Source organism: Chenopodium album, chromosome 1, assembly GCF_948465745.1.
Source record: "Chenopodium album chromosome 1, dcCheAlbu1.1, whole genome shotgun sequence".
Taxonomy (NCBI): domain Eukaryota; kingdom Viridiplantae; phylum Streptophyta; class Magnoliopsida; order Caryophyllales; family Amaranthaceae; genus Chenopodium; species Chenopodium album.
The window spans coordinates 1,494,130-1,515,334 of NC_137834.1; the positions used below are offsets into that span (position 1 = coordinate 1,494,130).

The 21,205-nt window shown below is 35.6% G+C and overlaps 2 protein-coding genes across 3 annotated transcripts; one reads left to right on the forward strand and one right to left on the reverse strand.

The window, feature by feature from the left end:
• Positions 1-2,466: 2,466 nt before the first annotated feature.
• Positions 2,467-8,863, reverse strand: LOC145625389 (uncharacterized). Of its 2 annotated transcripts, XM_081678459.1 has the most exons (9): positions 8,707-8,863; positions 7,609-7,731; positions 6,764-6,961; positions 6,340-6,418; positions 5,235-5,380; positions 4,561-4,674; positions 3,752-3,883; positions 2,827-2,940; positions 2,467-2,718 (listed from the first exon to the last, which is right to left on the reverse strand). In XM_081678459.1, exons 1-9 carry the CDS (start codon positions 8,758-8,760, stop codon positions 2,692-2,694), a joined length of 987 nt encoding a protein of 328 aa, XP_081534585.1. In that variant the 5' UTR covers positions 8,761-8,863; the 3' UTR covers positions 2,467-2,691. The 2 variants fall into 2 exon arrangements, with proteins under 2 accessions (XP_081534585.1, XP_081534628.1); XM_081678502.1 differs by lacking the exon at positions 6,340-6,418 and having other exon boundaries at positions 6,784-6,961.
• Positions 8,864-10,431: 1,568 nt separating this feature from the next.
• LOC145625525 (UDP-rhamnose/UDP-galactose transporter 6-like) lies at positions 10,432-21,163 on the forward strand. The gene is made up of 7 exons (XM_081678564.1): positions 10,432-10,495; positions 10,706-10,767; positions 12,905-13,141; positions 13,808-13,992; positions 14,097-14,297; positions 19,805-19,966; positions 20,547-21,163. Exons 3-7 carry the CDS (start codon positions 13,012-13,014, stop codon positions 20,862-20,864), a joined length of 996 nt encoding a protein of 331 aa, XP_081534690.1. The 5' UTR covers positions 10,432-10,495; positions 10,706-10,767; positions 12,905-13,011; the 3' UTR covers positions 20,865-21,163.
• The last annotated feature ends 42 nt before the right edge of the window (positions 21,164-21,205 follow it).

A 21,205-nucleotide genomic window follows, 5' to 3' on the forward strand; every position in this document is an offset into this window, starting at 1 on the left:
TATTTCAAAACTAAATCGCATCGCAAACTCCAATTTATAAAGATTTGTGGTTCAAACTAAAAATTGCAAACATAAGTTGTATTTATTTGTTCTATAAAAGACATGTAACAAAAATTTACCATGATCATACCATTATCACCTTGTTTGGCAATAGTATTTAAATTAGCAGTTAGCGTTTTGATTAGGTCAAAACACTACTACTACTACTATATATATAACAGAGGTAGTATATAGTATATATATTTTGTCTGATAGTGGTTCATGTAACAGAGGTAGGGTAGTGGTAAAAGGAATTATATATATTTTTAATATCTATAGTAGATAGGCTAAGTTATATGAAGTATATGTTAACAACTATTTACTGAAAACTTATACTTCTTTTAGCATTGTAGAATACTTACCGACTCACATAGTCACATTGGTTGAGAATACTATGCTTCAAGTCTTCAACATACAATTTGCATGAGTGTTCATGCTAAATATGCTATAGTTGATTGCATTAGACTTTGACTCAAAAAGTGTATCATGCCTTGGTGAATGGCTGAGAGAATCTTGTATCATGTGCATTATGCTGAAGAATGAGTGTTCATAGTCTTTGTACATGTAATCCGAGGGAGTTTAAAGGCATATGCATAAATAAAGACATATCAGTGGCAATTTTGTAAATAATAACAAATTGAAAGTACTACTTAGAGGAAAAAAGATACTACTAAACATTTCCAGTAGTGCTTTTCATGCTCCCAATAGTACTAAACACCTGTCATTAATACTACTAAACGGTAACACTGGTACTATTGAGAGGTGAAAAAGTTTGTTATGTAAATTAGCTTTGCATAATTATTATGTAAATTAGCTCCGCATAATTGTTATGTAAAAAATTTTTTTTTTTTTTTTAATTTATTTTTGGTGTTAGAGAGACACAAGGGCAGGGGTGAGAATAGATTTCAGGATCTCTTGGAACCGGGAGGAAAACACTAACCACTTGAGCTATCTCTTACTCTTTGATAAGTTGTTAGGTAGTTGAGAAATTTGTTATGATTCTCAAGTTCATGACTTATATATAATAACATACATCTAGTTTAGCATTTCATCACACAACAATATAAATACATAATCTCCCTTACTCATTTCATTATATATATATATATATATGAAAACAATGATGAAAAATTTGTTATGGTAAACAATTGAGAGCCTTAACACTGCTCTATGCTTAAGCTTGATATTGGATAACCATGACAATCCTAATTCTATTGCCCGTCATGTCTCATCCGCAAAGGTTCTCTCTCTCTCTCTTTCTATGTCTTGTTTACTACTTGTGTTACAAATTAATTCATTAGTTTATTACTAATAGTAAGTATATGTAAATTAATTCATTAATTCATATGTACTCCTCTATAATCTATATATCCCTTTTAGCATGTTGTATACTTACTTCACTATCTTTTATTATCAAGTACTGTAGATGAGTAAGGGACTAAAGAAAAAGTTTTTACATGGTTTCTAGATACTCAGTATTTCATAGCATGTTGTATCGCCAAATCGACTTTGATTTGAAACTTATCAATACTTTGTATATAATATAGTTTTAAAAACATTTACAAAATGTAACTTGTGGAGCTGTCAAGTTATTCATGAATTTTGGCAATTTTTCACAGCCTTGAGGCAGAGCTTGTCTATACACAAGATGATGACGGTGGAGACAATGATGAACATCATGAGGATGAGCATGACGATGTTGAGGATGATGAAGACACAACCGATGAGGATGCTCGACAAGATTTCGAGGATGATGGTCCCAATGAAAGCGATATTGAGGCTGAAGAAAATGACAGTAACTCAAATGATAATTGCCCTGAATATGACAAAGAAGAGGAGGTCAAGGATGAAGAGGAGGAAGGCGACGACAAAGAGGAGGAGGAGGAGGAGGAGGACGATGAAGAGGAGGAAGGCAACGATAAAGAGGTGGTGGAGGATGAAGAGGAAAAAGGCAATGACAAAGAGGTGGTGGAGGATGAAGAGGAAAAAGGCAACGACAAAGAGGTGGTTGAGGATGAAGAGGGGGAAGGTGACGACGAAGAGGTGGAGGAGGATGAAGAAGAGGAAGGTGATGACAAAGAGGAGGAGGAAGGCAACGACGAAGAGGAGGATGAAGACTAGGAAGATATGAAGAACGAATAGGAGGATCAGATCATCAAATGATGAAGAGTAGTACATAGATGACAACTATATGAAGGAAAGTTGCATCTGTTTAGATTAGACATTAAATGTTACTAGGAATGCCTTCTCTCGAGGTCAAATGATTAAACCCTAAACTAATTTAAGCAAGAGACCAAGACGAAAAAAAAAGTTATCTTGGGCAAATTCTGATGGTCTTGATATCACTGCGCAATATGCTACACAATTTGCTTCAGGATATATAGGGTGGAAGTGTCCTATTCAGAGTGCATAAATAAAGTATCCAAATTGCGCAATAACAAGCTTTCAAGGTAATTGATAATATCACAACAGTTAACATGAGAGGCATCCATGAACCAATTTTCAGATCTTTCACACAATGACACGATTTCAATTTCTACAAGATCAAAAACATGTCCGAGCTTGAAAATTATACCCTATGGCGAAGTATATTATCCTTGCGAACACCACTTGAATTGACATGTCCATGTATATTGATGTTGATGTTCGCCATTATTCTGTCCCACTCGTATCAACCAACTGATAAGCAAGTGATAAAAAAAATGTAAGGTTAAGTTCAACCCCTGAAAGCGAGAGAGTGAAAGAGAAAGAAAGAAAAAAAGTTGTAGGAAGAATGTGGTGGATTACCAAGGCGCCAACTCTCTCATAGGCTTCCATAACTTTTGGATCCTCCTCATCTTCATACCCTAATTGCAAAATCCTTGGACCATTTACTGACCAAAAGGCCCTTCGACCAGCTTCCTGCAAATACAATCAGACTACAATGCTTAAAATGTTTTCCAAACATTGAGGTCTTCACTCTTCCAACAATAAAAAAATAAGTAAAACAAAAAAAACAGTTGAAAAGAGGCAGCATATCCAATTTTATGAGATGATATATATCTGTAATGGGAACTCAGTAAAGCTAATAAAATAACACTCACTACTTACTACTGTGCCTTGTGTACCTTGAACAGTTGAACTCTTCATTTTACCTCAAGTATCCGTGTCGGATCCTCAATACTGGACTACTTGTACATGAATAGGACACTTCCACCCTTTACTCTTGACCAAATTAAATAATGATTTTTTCATGAAATAGCCAAGTCACACACTGACAAACTTGGACACATATCCAAGTCAAAGCAACTTAAGCCTTGGAATAATTCGCGTTCACTAAAGAATTAGAAGGTAAATTCAGTCAAGAGAAAATGAAGGGACAGAGGACAACAGCTAGTCTTCGGGGGGCATTAAATATAATGTAAGAAAGAGCCAATGCAATTCCAAGAAAATATATGTTGTATCCATCCACTCTCCTATTGTCCGGTTATGCTCTGCTGGGTAAAAGGGGAGAGGGGAAAGCTCATTCTATCACCTTTCTTCAGATAAGGGACTATCAATCTTACAGAAAAAATATTAAAATATTTATTTAAAAAAAAAACATTTTTTGGTGAGTAGACAAGTGATATTACAACCTAGTGATTCATGTAGGCTAGTAAGTACTCAGTAGTTGCATAAGGTCAATATAGAAAACACAGGTTAGTATTTTTTCAGTAAAACATTTGCATTTTACCTGTAAGACAATCAGATAAATTGCCTCTAATGTTTGAACACGAATCTCAACATCAGTAACTCGATCACGCTCAATTGAGAGAGCATTTCCAAGTTCACAAGGCATCTTGGATGTGTCCTCCTGGTTATATACCTGAAGTAAAAGGCAAAATACAAGCAAATGAAACTTAAACAATTTATAAGACAAACTCAGGAAATAAACATATGCTGTACAAAGTTAAAATGAGGCAAAATCAAATACTATCTCATGAAAAGGTAAAAAATGGCCAACATACTGACCTAGACAAGCACAGGCTGAATGTATATACTGTTCTCGTCCTATATTAACCTTTCCACTTCCCTTTTTGAGAAGTCCCCGCTCCCCAAACAAAAAACTTCTCATTGAAATTTTCAGGGTAAAGTCACTTTCTCCATAACATCAATTCTTGTCTCTATCACTATAACTTCATACTACTTTAAACGCAATTTCTTATTATTAATGCCACTTAGAGTTAATTTTAACATATCTTCTTATTATTGGTGCCACTTAGAAGTGAGAAGTTGAGTACATCTTACAGTGAGCAGTTTGGTTAACTGAAAGTGCAGAAAGTTTAATGCTAGATTCATAGCTAAACCTCTACTGTATGTGACATTTATTATAAAGAATTTTAAAGGAAGAATAAACTACTGATTAGAAGCATCAGATATTCAGATTACCCTACAGAAAAGCATCCATAAACCACAAACATAGGGAGTTTGATGCGAAGTAAATCAATGACAACAGCCTCATAAAACAAGAGATGAAATTCAACAAGCTACACCATAAGTTACCTTGTTTCCAGCAACAGGCAATAGAAGAGCCGGCCACAGAAATTCTGATGTTAACAGCAAGTTTGCCAATTGATTTTCAGCATCAAAGCAGCAATTTCGGATAGTCCCTGAGACCTGATTGCAAGAAATAAAAAATTTACTGCTGATAAATAAAAATAAAAATAAAAACTCTTTAACCTAATAGGTGTTGTCTGATCATGTTCCTTTTAACATGAACTTGTTCTACTTCTTAATTAGAGGTCCAAGCAAATTAGATGCATTCTAAAGAAAATTAAATCTTTCAGGAAACAAAAAAGATCATCAAACTAAACAAATAAACTTTGAAGAAACCTTATACATCCCATTTAGCCCCTCTGATATAATATTATAATGTAATAATAGCATTAGTAGACTAGTAGATGCCTCTATTTATAAATGTAATAATAGCATATCAGACCTGACATGAATATAGTTTCACGACTTTCCAATGTTTGTGCATCTATTATTCCATTAACTGAAAAGTAGTACTAAAATCTCTCAATTACAGGGAGATGCTTTGAAACTGGAGTCTCAATCTTAAGCATTTTCAATATTATCCAGCTATAAGATATAAAAAGACTTAATTAAAGCACCAAGTAGACGAAAGCATGAAGTCATCAACAAAGAGATAAAACACTCAAATTTGTTTAACATACCCCCCTTTTCCGTAGTAAACTGGTCGAGTCAAATTGCATAATTATCTGCTTTAAAAGTCCACGTTTGGGATCCAACAAAATTTTCCTTCCTGCTTCTTTCTTTGAAATGTTCACAAGTATAGAGCCAACATGCTCAAATGGATCATCTAATAACACATGCAGCACAACAGAGATGTCAGATGCCAACAATGGGGAAAACATACACAGCAAAACAGATAAAAAGCACAAAAAGAAATAAGTGATGAGGAGAAAGAGAATCAAGAAGAAATCTTAACACAAGAAATTTGAAATTATTTTAATGCAGAATAATTTTTGGATCTTGTTACTTTAGGCATCAAAGGAGATAATCATTTCATTAAAACATCATTTGTCCATTTGAGTAAAATTACCATTTTTACTCCATGTAAGTAATGAGATAGTAATGTCTTAATAGTAATGAGATATTACTAATAACAAAAGTATTAGACGATCATTATCAGTTATCACTCATCACATCGTAATAGTAATGTAATCATAGTAATGAGATATCACTGGCTGGTTTTTGGATATTAATGTAACCAACTACTACTTCAACAAACAAGTTCAGCTCAAAAGGTACTTACAAAGGAAGGAGTATACTGCAAAAATTTTAGAAATGTTTTGCTCCGATTAGAAATGAGATTATACGATTAGATTTTAACATAACATAAACTTTATAGTTATGGGATATGTTATTGACTTATGTAGATCAAATATTGTGGGCATTGCTATTCTTCTTGAAACCTGTTAAAAAATTCATTGTTCAGTTTATACCCTTCACATGCCTAGTTTGCTGTGTTTGTCATTCTTTTACTTATATCCAGTTTACGTCTGCAAGATCATTCATGCAAACTCACATGCACGCACACAACCTAGTAATTTAAACTTTGTCCCACTCTTACTAATAGAGTAGTCTTCAACAGTATTCGGAAATTTTATTGGTTATATAGAATGGACATGTTTAGTTGGTGATCTACTCATTGGGCAAGATCAAACTTCTATACTCTGAAGAGACAAGGATAAGAGCCTAAAATTGATAACTGTGTGAATAAAAATTAATATCCAGCTTCAAACTAATCAAACAAACCTTTGCTCCCATCAGGAGATCTACAAAACGACCTCACAAGCTTCATCACATAAAGCCCCTGCACTTTCTCATCTTCAACCTGTAAGCAAGCAAAGCATTATCATAAAGATCCTCACCCACCAAAAGAGCGACAAAACCAAAACCCATCATGTCCAAAGAAATAGGACAAAGTGCTGAAATCTCAAATCCTCGCCCACCAAAGGAGCAATAAAACTAAAACCCGTCTTCTCCACAAAATAAAATAAAATATAAATATTGAGGCTTTTCATAAATTGAGCTAGGAAGTTTCGGACCGTTCAGAAATTCAATCAAAGTAAGAGATACCAAGAAACATGTGAGACAATTTAAATGTGCTCTTAATCTATTATAGATCATGAATTGAAATTAAACATTGGTGACAACAGCATAAATTAACTCAAAGCACCTGAAGTAAGGAAGCAATACCAGCATCCAGCTGAGTAAGATTTACTAGAAGCATAACCAGCAATCTTCGAATAGCAGATTCAGGCTTATATAAGAGGTCCATGGCTTTCTTAACCATTCCTATAGATACCATCTGGCCTGCCAGATCTAAATTCTGTGATAAATTTACAAGTGATTCTGCAGCAGGTTCTGATACTTCCTGCAATTAGAATAATAGTAAGCCTCATACATACACAGTACTGTATGACTAATTTCACTGCAAATTATTGTTTACAACACAGTTAATGACTTATTGTGAGACACCGTTATAAGAAACTATGCTTTACCTATTATACAAACAAAATACATAGCTTTCATATAGAAGCACAGAACATTAAGCCCAATAAACAGAATGTAACTAAGAAACAATATAAGATGCCCATGAGCCCATTGAAACAATATACCAATGACTGGGGCAGCAAATAAGATACCATTGTTTACCAAAGCTGACAAACTGGACTATTCACATTTCCCAGCCATTTTTATTCTTTCTTTTATTTGTTGAGGAGTTAATTACACTATGATTATGTGTCTTCATAACCCTCCATAAATAACTCAACAATCATTAACAATGACCATGTATACCCTTATATAGAGGATAACATGAACAATTTAGTATTTCAGAAGTGGACTCATGCTCTAGATTTTAGAATTTGGTCAATTCTTCAATATAATCTTCTAAGCAACTTGAGAGTTATCTTCCATTTCTCCATTTTAGCTATTCACAATAAACCGAGAATGCTTTAGTTCCAAGAGGACTAAATCAAAAGGTTGAAGTCTTAGAGTCAAGGGAGAAGTTGACTTCACCTTTGGATCCCCCAAAAGGTCAGATAGTTTTTGCAGAACCACTTTGGAATACTGGGCAAGGGACTTTATTCCATCTTCAGACCCAGTTAAGCTACGAACAATGTCCACAGCGGCCCTTTTCACCTGCATATTTTTTAACAGGTCCTTAGAAGCCACACAAAATAATATTGGAAACACTGAGAACATATTTAAAGTTAATAACAAAACAGCAACATTAAAGGCCCCTCAATGGTTTCCAAAGATAATTCCTTGAAATTCAATTGCAAGTTAAAGTTATATGCTCAAGTTCAACTGTTCATATTCAACAACAAATTATATGTTCATGCTACTTCCACCTCTATCCCAAAATTATATCCTGGTTGATGTTGGCTTTGCAATCCCAAGAGAGCGTAAAGTATCTGAATCAAAACTCAGGTGCCTGTCGACTCGTGAGGTACTTTACACAAGCGCCAAAAAGATCAAACATTCCGACATTTGCAAGATTTATTGCCTCTTAACAACATTTCCTTGCAGCCTGTTGCACACCAATGTAGCTTCAAACTACCTTCTCAAACCTCCCTATTCCTCCCCTTATTCATTTACTGCCATATATTTAAATAAGAAAGGTTTCCGACATCGGCCTGAGTACTTGCCTAGTTGCTTCTATATAAACCCCAAAACCTACTATGGTTTCCACCTTATGGTTATTGGTGTATAGGGAGCCACCATGGGCAATGATGTAGACGGGATTCGATCCCAAATCCTTGGCACCACTCCCATATGCTTAACAATTAACTAAGCTACCTCGCTTGTACGGTTGTACCTGAGTCAAACCATTCTAGTATAGTAGTATGCTAACAATTAAAGGGTTTTTCACTACTAGATTTTTCTCACATATATATAACATGACAGCCAAATCCGAAGACTTCTTGACAGCCTTTAGATAAAAAAAACCTATTTTATTACAATTCTATATTGTAGAAGATTGTAGCTGATTAATTTAGCAAAAGGGTACATCCAAATATACAAAATAGATTGATTTTCGCTACATAGTTTGGTGAATAAAGTTTGATTGAAGAAAAAAAAAATAAAAGAAAAAACAAGGTTTTGGTAACTTACTGGAGGAGAAGGGGCAGATAAAAAATCCAGCAATTCTTCAAGCTCCGTCGCCATTGATAAGTCTTTAGAGCTCGCCGCAACCAAGAATTAACCAGTACAGTAGTACTTACGACTTACGAGTCTGAGAGAGAAAAAGAGTTGGCATTTTAAAAGAAAGGGAAGTTATGTAACTATTTGGTAGGGGTGTTTATAAATCGGTTCGGATCGAAAAATTGGACCGGACTATCTTGGATCGGATCGGACCGAATCGATTAACGATTTTCGAGTCTTGAAATTAAATTTTGTGATTTTCTGTCCGGTTCGATCCAAAACCCTATAAAAAAATAGTAGATGGGGTGGGCTAGTTGGGTGTTGGGAAGGTGGGTTGTGGTGAATTATCAATCATCCCACTTTCTCTCTCCTCCATTTAATCACATACCTTTTATTTTACTAATCAAGTTTTAGGGTCTGTTGTGATTAATTGAACTGAACTGGACTAAATTATTGGAGTTGAATTGAACTGAATATTTTATGAGAGAAGGAAATTAAGATAAGAACTGAGCTGAACTTATTGGAGCTGAATTGAAATGAACTGAACATAAACTGAAGAGAACATGCCCTTACTCTACCGTAATTTTAAAATGCTACACTTGAAAATTTACACTATTTATATACTCCGTATTACCTTTGACTTGTTTTTTATTTACTAATGTATAATCTATAGATTTAAGCATGTAATATGTTGTTCACAATTGTTTCATGTATTTCTGTGATTTCCCTTGGGACACTGGTCACGCACGCTCTTCGGATAGACGGCCCGAACACCTACAAAACACGAATATCCCGTTACTGGAATATCCGCCTCCGACGTTTAAATTAATAACCGGATATCGGAAAAGCTAGAGAGAAAAAGTAGAGAGAAGCTGAAGTTTTTTAAAGCTCTATTGAATGTTATGTCACAATCCACCCCCATCATAAAATGATTGGGGTATTTATACGGGTGGGGAATTATGCATTTTTAGGGTTGTTGCCCTAATATTCTGCACTCTAATTGGCGGCGCAATAAGGAGAGGACACGTGTCCTAGGGGGCGCCGTTTTGCAGCTTTCTCATGATTTGGGCCTCGTGATGTAAGGAGACCCTTTTTTTTTTCAGGTGCTCTTTGCAGGGCTTGCATACATGTCATCTTCCTATAGTGACACGTGTCGCCATTTGATTAGGCCATGTGTCACTAAGGGATTGGTCCACGCTTTGGGGTAATTTTTACACTAAACAACAATGTTTACATAAAAAAATTTACCATAAAATTTTTACAAATATTTAATTAATTAAAGATATTAATGGCAAAGTTTTGCCTTGACAAATGTACAAAGCTGCAAACCCAAATGTAGCATTTATTAAGCAAAAAAACCCCAAAGGGACAGAGGTAAAGATCCGAGTCTGATTCCGTAATTATAATCTGACTCCGAGTCAGAGGAAGGTCGGAGTCAATCGGATCCTACAAAAAATCCAACTTCAATAAATGTCCGACTCCGATGGATTGGGGATTTAGGTGTGGGTTGTGGTGACAGTGGGTGTGGGTGTGGGTTGCAAAGACCCAAATAGCCCAATTTCTCAAAGTATATTGAATAAGTGGGGAATTTTTTTTTTTTTTTTAGAGTCAAGTCTGATCGGAGTCGAGGCCGAATATTAAAGTCTGGATCAGAGTCTAGAGCCTCGAAGTCGGAGTCCAATATATTACTCGTATTAAAAGTGGTACAACCAACCAAAGCCTCCATCCAGCGAAGAAAAGAAGACTCAGTGTCGACTTCGTGCGAAATATCATTCGTTCTTTATTTACACTTTCTCTCTCCTCTTTCCTTCTTACTCCATTGCTCTCTGTGAAACTGTGAATTTACAACCAGAATTTCCAGAGATTAATTATTCTATAACTTCGAGATCGATCAATCAAATCCCTGATTCGATCAATTCATTTATTATTTCCGACATTTCCCTTGATTGATTTCATTCCTTTGTCACAGATCTACAGAGTTCACTCTTAATTACTACGGAGTATTGCAGTTTGCACTTCACAAATTTTAAGGTTTGTTTTGGCTTACAATTCCTTTTGGTTTCTGGGTTCAACTGTATGATATATTTATTATATTGTGCAATCATGAATTTTGTTTTGGGCTTTGTTAATTGATGATTTACTTTTTTCTGGGTTTTTTTTTTTTTATTTGGAATTATTGTTTGTAATTTTAGTTGTTTAAGTGATTTGTAGTACAAAAATGTCAAAGATTTAAGCTTGTTTGATGTGGATTGTGCATTGTGATGATTATGTGCAAATGAGCGGTTTTTTTTTTGGAGTTTTTAATTGGTGATTTACTTTATCTGGGAAAGTTTCTGGTGATTTACTGAAGTAAGTTTGAGAATTGTTATTGGGGATTTGCGGAGCAAAAATTTGGAAAATTTGAACTTGTTTTTAATGGGCATTTGTCTTACTCTTTTGGAAGATCAAGGTTCAGTAGATTGATAGGGTTACTAAGTTTCGAGTTATATGATGCAACTCGGCTTAAAAATGGTTGATTTTGATGTTTACATTACTCTAGGAGTATTGGGATGTTAATTATACGGTGATCCTTCTACTTGAGTGGTGGATGAAGATTTGATTGTTGTATTTCTATATGTGTAGGCAAGAGTTGGATTGGGTTATATGTAATCTGGATCTTAACTTCCGAAGTACTTTTTTGTTCAATGGGCTGTAAAGAAACTCAAGTGTCTAGTTTTGTGTCTAGTCGCACCAAAAAAGGTGAAAAAAGCTTTAGCCATGGGCCTCTTAAGGGAAAATCGTTGCTGAATACATATCGAGAATTTTATACATCTTGTCAAATCTAGTTAGGATGACTTGATCATTTATCTTTCAACCATGGCCTCTTCTAGGTATGTTAATGGGAGGTGTAGAGTTTAACTGGCTTTGGGAATTTTACTTTAGGCTTGAGTTAGAATGATGGTTGATGAGAGAGTTATTTTGAGCTAAGTTGGTTTTAGAGAACCTGTCGACATGGAAATGTATTAGATCTTCATTTTACGCAATCTATGTTGTGATGCACCTTACTGGTAACCTCGTAACATAGACCCTTTGCTGTCACATGATAATTATGTTGGTGCAAGGTAAAACTTTATTAAATTACATAAATAAGACTTTTAGTGTGGTATATAATCACTAGACTTATTCGTTCATTTGTGATTCTTCAATTATTTCCTTTTTAAATATTGGACATCTACTTTATACACATATTGCTGTTGAACATGGATCCTGACTTCTGTATTGGTTGGCTGTTTATAGCTACTTGGAGACAAAATAACAATTTAGTTTGAACAATGAACTAATTTAACTGTGACATATTTTTAAAACGTTGTTGGATTCACTTTTAATGTATAAATTTCGGAAATATACTTTTTAAATATTACCTCTTTTTTTTTTTTCCTTTATTTGGCATTTTGTTTTTATGTTGAGTTGTAATATCACCACTTTGTTGTATCTATTTCTGTAGAGGGATTTGAGGAGAGGTCAAGGTTTTAGAGTTGTTATGCTCAGCTTTTCTGTGTCTCTTGCTATCATTATCATTACTTTAAGGGATTTCTTTGACACCAAAAACTAGGGAATTGTATTAAGTTTTCAGATAATGATTCGTATCTCTATGTAGTTATGTAGCATTCATTTAATGCACCAGGAGTAGACTTTTAGCTGATGAATTTTGTGTGGCACAGTTCCTCAGTAAATTATTATGAGACTGAGATCCTTTTTTCTTATATTTAAGGGCGACCTATATTATATTTTTCTATTGGGGTAACTTTTGATGTCTTTCAACAAATTAGATTGAGAAGGTCTAACACACTGTCTATTCCTTTTAGTTCTTTAAATTTGTTCTTATCTGTTGACAACCCCCACTTTGGATTCAACTTGTGGCAAGTCTGAGATCTTTGCAACCCTGCCTTTAGCTACCCATATCTGATAGTCATAGAGAGTTTTATGAATGCCCATACATTATCACACATTCAAAAAAGAAGGGACAAATCTAGTAAACGAGCAGTACTAACACCAATAGTAAGAGTAGTATACTAGTAGTTAAGCTTTTTGGTATTGTAGAAAGAATAGATTGGTGATGCCTGATGCTACTATTGGTAGTATATTATATGCCACTTTCCAATTTTAATATGTATTTTGCTCTTTGCAGAGATGTTGTGGTAAAGCATAAGGACTTGCTTCTGTACTAGAAATGGTGTGTATCGTATAACTAAAGTCAAAGACTGAGCATTTGTTTTGTTCAAGAATTAAGAAGAAATGGCTCCAAGTTCCAAGGCAGAGAAGAAAGCAGCTGTTGATGCATCTGCTTGGATGTTCAATGTCGTCACATCAGTGGGAATTATTATTGTCAATAAAGCTCTGATGGCCACTTATGGGTTTAGTTTTGGTAACTATCCTTGAGCATAATATTTTGCTCTACAATATTACTCATTACTTGTATCATTCATTTATAAGTACAATTCTTGGAAATAAAATCATAATTGATCACAGATGAGGTTAAAATCCACTTTGTTGCACAATGCTTGACTAGTTTGCAGGGAAGTCACCATTTGACACTTTATCCATGTTAAACACAGACATTATCTATGCAAATTTATGTTTAAGAATAATTACTTTATATATTCCCTTTAGGCTCTATGATGTTTTACTTCTTCCACGCCATGCTCCATTGCTCCCTTGCTATTGGATTCCTTATCCGTCAGTCTTACTAATTGTTTATGGACTGAAAGGTTGCTGTCATTAGAAGGAAAATGGAAAGTAATGAATTATCCATGCTCCCTTCAGTCCTTCACTTTACCTTTAAAAGGGTTGGTGATGGAAAAGGCAGAGAAGTTGGGAACAGAATTTGCAAAGCATGAATTTAGACCTTAATAGTATGGCATTTATTATGGGCTAGCGCCTGACAATTTATAATGTGTTCCAATGTATTTTTCAGGTTTTAGATAAGTTTGATCTTCCACATACTTCATATGACATGCTTGCTAAATTTCTTTTTAATGTTTGAGATTTAATCATTAGTCTGAAACATTAAATCTTTCATTTAATGTTGCAGCTACTACATTGACGGGATTGCACTTTACTGCCACAACTATAATGACACTCGTTCTCAGATGGCTTGGATATATTCAACCCTCTCATTTGCCACTGCCAGATCTGCTGAGATTTGTTTTATTTGCTAATTTTTCAATTGTGGGCATGAATGTTAGTCTTATGTGGAACTCAGTAGGATTTTATCAGGTGAATTTTGGTTGCTCTTAGTTTTGTCTTGCTTATAAAGCTGATGTTGTCAGTTTCTGTAACTGTTATGCCATTTCTAAGAAGGAACTTTTACCTTTTCTCAGATTGCTAAATTGAGTATGATTCCTGTATCCTGCCTGTTGGAGATTGTGCTCGATAAAGTTCGATACTCCAGAGATACGAAGCTCAGCATAGGACTTGTTCTTGTAGGTGTTGGTGTATGCACAGTTACTGATGTCAGTGTAAATACCAAAGGTTTTATTGCTGCTTTGGTTGCAGTTTGGAGCACTTCTCTGCAGCAATATGTAAGTTTTGGGGTTCTTATCTATTTTCAGTAAGCTCTACTTTAAGATTACATGAAGGAAAAGGGATTTGATAGATATTTACTTTATTACCACTGTAATTCTTGTACTTGTTTTATTGTGTGTGTTGCATCTAATTGATATTTATGTCTTAGGCAGCCTTTTCAGCATTCCTTTATGCAGAATTTAGGAAATGATTGCTTATCTTAGAATTTAGGTGTTTTTGTGTACATTAGAGGGATTTAGGTAGAACAAGAATGATGAAGAAAGCCTCTTAGTGTTAGAATGAAATGTAATTAGATATCTCAGTAGGTGGCACTCTGTTTTAACTAGCTCATTTGGTGTTCATTGACACAAGCCCTGTTTTTTTATTCAACACCCCCTCTGTTGATGCCTTGTCATGTTTTAATATTGGACTTTTGTTCAATTTTTTTGATCCATTAGAATACATTATACCTTAATGTATTATGACATGCAAATCAAAAACAAAAGATATTGACCGGCATTGCTATCTATGCTTGTGAGGACCTTTAGTTCCCATACTTTGTTAATGTTGAAAATTTCATTTTCATAGGTAGCTAGCTATGGATAAAGAAAATCTTTTGCATTTTAGATGAACATAAGTGATGTTTGATTGGTATGGAAAACAGGAAAAGTTTTAGGAGGAGGGAAATAAAGAACTACTAGTCAGCCAAAGTGAGGGTTTAAGGGGAGATTGACTTCAATTAGGGAAATAGAGTAAAGGGGAGCATTAATGATGAGAGGTGCATTCATACCAGTATACCACCATACCCCCTTATTATGGTTGTTAAATTCAAGATTATCTTATGGATTATAGTCTTAGAGGGATTACTCTCTGAATGGTAAAGCAGCTAGAATCGAGGGATACAACCTATGATCTTGGTTTTTTTTACCCCACCTATTAATAATGGATGTTTAAATTTTGACTTGAATATTGACATTGGTGTCTGTATATTCGAGATGGGTCTATTGTTATTTGCATAATTGTGCGTAGGTTTTATTTTGGTGTTGAAGGGTTTTTGATGAAGTTTGGGATCTCTTTCTCCCCTCCTCAGTCCTCCCTAGGTCCTAGCACTCTCTCTATGATTATGCTTGTACAGTAAGTGGTAAAGGAAGCAGAAAATTTGGTGGATAGGGTTTTATGTGTGCTCTTGCTGTCAAAAACGCAAGATTGAGGTCCCATAATTTATGATGACAGATTCATAATGTCCAAGAAGTTAATGCTTCTTCTGTTCTTTATTAATCGCAACGTTGCACTTATAATATTTGTATCTTAAATTATACTTTAGTAAAATATATAAAAGTTGATATTTTGTAAGTATTTCGCATATTTCAAGACAAATCTAAGAAGATCCTACATGATTATATTTTTTCCCAACATATAAATCACAAAAGATGATAAAAATGTGTGTGTGACTAGTGTAAAATTCTAGACACTGCAATAAAAAAAGAATAGAGGAAGTACACATGTACCCTGAATTTGATGCATTTTAATTTTTTATCAGGGAAAAAATAGGTGGAATGTTACAAGTTGGGAGAGTGGGAAATTTTCTAACCCCCCCCCCCCCCCCCCCCAAACCTTTTTTGTTTTGTAGAAGAATATACTTTTATAAAAACAATACTGTACATACTCTTTTTTTTTTTTTTTTGGTTTTTGTTTTATAAAATCTATATTATCTTTAGATTGTCTAGTCCCTTTATCCATCCTATTAAGTATAGATAATTCTTGAAATCTTACAATTTAAAGATTGCACATATGTTCATGTATGCACTTAATCACACATCTTTGCATCTGGTAAGGAAGTGGAAGGATGTATAATGGAGAATTTAAAAGAAGGGCCAAAGATGACTTGGATAGAGAGAGTTAAGTATAATAAAATAAAGTGGGTTTGCAAGAGCATGTAGCACTACATAGAGCAGATGAAGGAAGAGGATATGTGTGGATGACCACTAGATAAACTCATAGTTCTTGAAGCTCACTCCATTGGGACTAAGGCTTTGGTTTTATGTTTCTCTTTTTTTCCCTTCTGATCCTTATCCTTGGCGTCAAACCTCAAGTTCCAAGTTACATAGCATATTAATGATCTCTAGAGTAAATATTTTACAAATATAACTGAATTAAATTAGGTTCTCAGCTTTTACTTGTTAATTCTGAGTAAAGTGAGTATGATTGGAAGATTTTGCTAAATCAGAATCTAGCATGTCGTTTGTTTATCAGTTTCCTATCCTTGTCTGTTCCATTCTTTCCCCCTATTTTATGTAACGTTTCTTCTTATTTATCTAACAAATTTTCAATGATGAAAAAATGGAGGATAAGTTTCAATGCTGATCTCATGTGAGTCCTGTCATACGATTCATCATATCTTCTTTTGTTTTGGTGTATCAATGCCAGTTGATTATGACTTTTAGAATACTTTCTTCTTCTTGATTGAATTACTTCAATCAATCAATCAATCAAAGCCTTAATCCCAAAAGTGGGGTCGGCTAACATGAACCAAATTTGATTATTCCGTGTAGTCATCAACATAAATCTTTCTCCTCCATCCCTTACGATCCAAAACTTCATCCTCACGTAAATCCATGCACTTCATATCCTTCCTCACTCCTTCCAACCAAGTCATCTTTGGTCTCCCTCTTCCTCGTTTAATCCCTCCATGGTCCCACTCTTCCACTCTTCGCACCGGTGCACCCTCGGGTCTCCGTCTTACATGTCCAAACCAACGCAGACGATTTTCCCTTAGTTTATCTACAATGCCCGCCACACCTACTTTCTTGCGAATAACCTCATTTCTGATTCTATCTCTTAAAGTGTTTCCACACATCCACCTTAACATGCGCATTTCCGTAACCTCCATCTTTTTAATATGCTCTTTCTTAGAAGCCCAACATTCTGTACCATAGAGCAACACTGGTCGTATGGCAGTCCTGTAGAATTTTCCCTTCAACTTTAAGGGAATGCTGCGGTCGCATAACACTCCCGTGGCCGCTCTCCATTTAAGCCACCCTGACTTAATCCTGTGGGTCACGTCTTGATCAATGTCACCATTCTTCTGGATGATCGACCCTAGGTACTTAAAACATTCACTCATGGTCAAATCCTTTCCATCCAAACTCACCACTTCATTGCGTGTCCCCCTCTGAGTGCCAAAACGACATACCAAATATTCAGTCTTACTCCGACTTAGCTTAAACCCTCTAGATTCCAACCTTTGCCTCCATTGCTCCAACTTGACATTAACCCCATCCTTAGTCTCATCCACCAAAACGATATCATCTGCGAACAGCATACACCATGGAACCTCATCTTGAATTGGTCTAGTTAATTCATCTAGAACCGTTGCAAAAAGAAAAGGGCTTAATGCAGACCCTTGATGCAATCCGATTGTAATAGGGAAATCTTTTGTCAACCCTCCGCATGTCCTCACATTTGTTGACACATCCCGATACATATCCTTAACTAGGTCTACATACCTTCGTGGGATACCTTTCTTCAACATTGCCCACCAAAGTATCTCTCTTGGCACCTTGTCATATGCCTTCTCTAAATCAATAAAGACCATATGAAGATCTTTCTTCTTTACCCTATAAAACTCCATCATTTGTCTTATCAAATGGATTGCCTCCATAGTAGATCTCCCAGGCATAAAACCAAATTGGTTATCTGAAATGCTTGTGCATGCCCTCAACCTTTGTTCAATCACCCTTTCCCACAACTTCATAGTATGGCTCATAAGCTTAATTCCTCGATAGTTAGAACAATCTTGAGCGTCTCCTTTGTTTTTATAAACCGGGACCAAAGTGCTCTTCCTCCAATCTTGTGGGATCCTTGTAGCCGTCCATATCTTGTTGAAAAGGTTTGTTAACCAATCAATACCAATCTTACCCAAACACCTCCACACCTCTATCGGTACCCCATCAGGGCCAACCGCCTTCTTAGGTTTCATCTTCCTCAGTGCAATCTCCACCTCTACTCTCCTAATCCTTCGCACATACTCCATGTTGATTTCTTCATCACTCATAGAGGTATCTCCTATCACAACTCCATTACTTCCATTAAATAATTCATCGAAGTACCCCTTCCACCTGTCCTTGATGCCCTCCTCTTGCACTAGGACCATTTGGTTCTTATCTTTGACACACTTCACCATGCCAATATCCTTCCTTGCCTCTTGTCTTCTCTTTGCCATCTTATAAATGATCCTTTCTCCCTCCTTGGAATCAAGCTTTTCATAAACCTCCTGATATGCCTTTTCTTTTGCTTGGCGAACAGCTGCCTTTGCCTTGCTCTTAGCCTCCTTATACGCTGCAAAGGTTTCATCACTCCTACATTTTCCTAAGGCTTGATAGCATTCCCTTTTTTGCTTAATTACTGCTTTCACCTCTTCATTCCACCACGAAGTATCTCTCTGTACCGAAGTTCTTCCCCTTACTTCCCCTAAGACCTCTTTGGCCACTCTTAGGAAACAGTTCTTCATTCGTAACCAAGTCATGTCCGGATCCACCTCTCCATCCCAATCCGCTTCTTCAATTACCTTTTCTGTAAAAACCTTAGCTTTTGCATCCCTTAGGGTCCACCATCTTATCCTTGGTTCTTCTTGTCTAACTTTTTTCTTCGCCTTCTCTTTCAGATTGAATTACTTCAGCTCAAAAAAAAAAAAAAAAAAAAATTACCATCGTGTTATAGTGGTTTTAGCCTTTTATTCCTCTTGAAGAACTGAAGTCACTATGTGTTCATTGCCATAAGTTAAAGAGAAGAGGTTTTCCATCTGAAATGAGACAGTTTTAAGAGTTTCAGTAGGATTGTTGAAAGCTATGGATGTGCACCCCCCTCTCCTTGGCCCTTTTCCTCTGGAATAACATTTAGCCTTTTTCCTTTCACCTCCCTCTACTTTACTCATCAGCAGATCTGCTATGACATCAAGATTTAGCACCCTCCTCAATTGATTCTATAAAATGTGACCATCTTTGACCCGCCCGCAACTGACCCTGACCCAACCCGCACAATAACCAGGTCTAGTTTCAATAATTCAACCTATATTGTAGATATTTTTCTGTTAGAGAGTTTGGACATGTATGATAGTCTACACTAATCTTTTGCCAGTCCGCAAATATAAGCTAGGTGAGTGTTCTCTAATGAGGGAAAATATTAGATGGTTTGTTCATCTCTTCTTGTTTTTCATGCATCAGCTTATTCTTTATATTTGTAAGTTTGCAACATATTTTTGGTAGAAATGAAGTGGAACTTGGAACTTTGAATATATTAACTGGTTGCAAATAAGATTGGGCCCTCTCCCCACTTTCCATCTTGAGGCAATTAAAGGAGGAAAACAATAAGAGGAAACGCTTGTAGCTGAACTAGGTGTTTGATAACCATTGAAATGTGCTTAAAATCTTTGTGCCCCCCTTACGATTTCTGGTTGCTGCAACATAGTGGTTGTGAGCTTATAAACTGTTTTGCTTTGTCTGATTATTGTTGTCTTATGTTGCAGTATGTACATCATCTTCAAAAGAAGTATTCGCTGAGTTCTTTCAATCTGCTTGGTCATACTGCACCAGTACAGGCTGGATCCCTGCTTTTACTGGGTCCATTTGTTGACTATTGGTTGACAAATAAGAGAATTGATGCGTTCAACTACACTTTACCATCTGTGGTAAGGATAATAATCCCTTTATAGTCCAGTCATGGCTCCCTTTTTGGTTTGAAATTTGCTCGGTGCCTTGATTTTCTATATGCAGTGTCCACTGTTGGTGTGTTTGACTTTAACCTACAGCTTTCAAGTGTGAGATACAGTTGATTCTTCTTCCCTTCTGGGCATACTTTGCTTGTCTTTGAATAACTGAAGAAAATTTGAAGCCCAAAGCATGCCTAGTTTTTAATTTTGAATGTCATTAGTATTAGACGACCTGATAGTTTGACTCGCACATGATTACCAAATTTTGAAAACAATATACGTGATATTGATTTGTTATTTATAATTAAGTAATTGACTTTTGACCCAAACTGATCCAAAACTGAACTAAATGACTTATCACCTGATTATGACCATAATCTAATGTGTTTGATCAAAATGTTTGCCACCACTAATTTGTACCTAGCTTGTCAATTTGGTTATTTTACAATCACAATTGTCTCCCCGAATAAAGATGATGAGAAGCCATGTTGCTAGTTTGATTACTCCACATAATTTCATATGTTTCTCTGGCTAATGATATTCTCCTTTGTCTTCACAGGTCTTTATAACTCTCTCATGCACAATTGCCATTGGGACCAACCTTAGCCAATTTATCTGCATCGGCAGATTCACAGCTGTATCTTTCCAAGTTCTCGGCCACATGAAGACAATCCTTGTCTTGATTCTTGGCTTCATCTTCTTTGGAAAAGAGGGTCTGAATTTACATGTGGTCGTGGGTATGATCATAGCTGTAGCAGGGATGATCTGGTATGGCAATGCCTCCTCAAAACCCGGTGGTAAAGAACGTCGAAGTCTTTCGTTGCCTAAGCAGCAAAAGAGTGGAACCGATTCTACAGAACTTGATGGAAAGGTCTAACCATTTTTGCCCTTTTACTTTTACCCGCCCACACTCACAGTGGAACAATTACATTAGACGAACTTCAGGGATTCTTATTGATATACTTCGTATATGATATGAGATGTAGATTTCAAGTAGACCTTAAATTGTCCTGTGATTAGATTTTTCTTAGTAATTTTACACCCTTTTATTTTTGCTTTTGAGTTTCATTATCACATATTTAAATGATTTTATTTTGAACTACAGTGTCAGATTTAAGAGAACAGGTTAATTGATTGTTGTTGTAATTTATTATAAATACTAGTTATTCTTTTACATCTCTTTATGCCAGCTTTTGCATATTATACGAGTGATTAGTT

Excerpts from the sequence above, each read along its gene's own strand:
- LOC145625389 (XM_081678459.1), bottom strand. The coding sequence starts at position 8,760 with ATGGCGACGGAGCTTGAAGAATTGCTGGATTTTTTATCTGCCCCTTCT. Across the intron at positions 6,419-6,763 it reads GTATTGCTTCCTTACTTCAG|GTTGAAGATGAGAAAGTGCA; the intron begins GTGCTTTGAGTT and ends GCTTGCTTACAG. Across the intron at positions 2,941-3,751 it reads TTTATCTGATTGTCTTACAG|GAAGCTGGTCGAAGGGCCTT; the intron begins GTAAAATGCAAA and ends TTGTATTTGCAG.
- LOC145625525 (XM_081678564.1), top strand. The coding sequence starts at position 13,012 with ATGGCTCCAAGTTCCAAGGCAGAGAAGAAAGCAGCTGTTGATGCATCT. Across the intron at positions 14,298-19,804 it reads GCACTTCTCTGCAGCAATAT|TATGTACATCATCTTCAAAA; the intron begins GTAAGTTTTGGG and ends CTTATGTTGCAG. Across the intron at positions 19,967-20,546 it reads ACTACACTTTACCATCTGTG|GTCTTTATAACTCTCTCATG; the intron begins GTAAGGATAATA and ends TTGTCTTCACAG.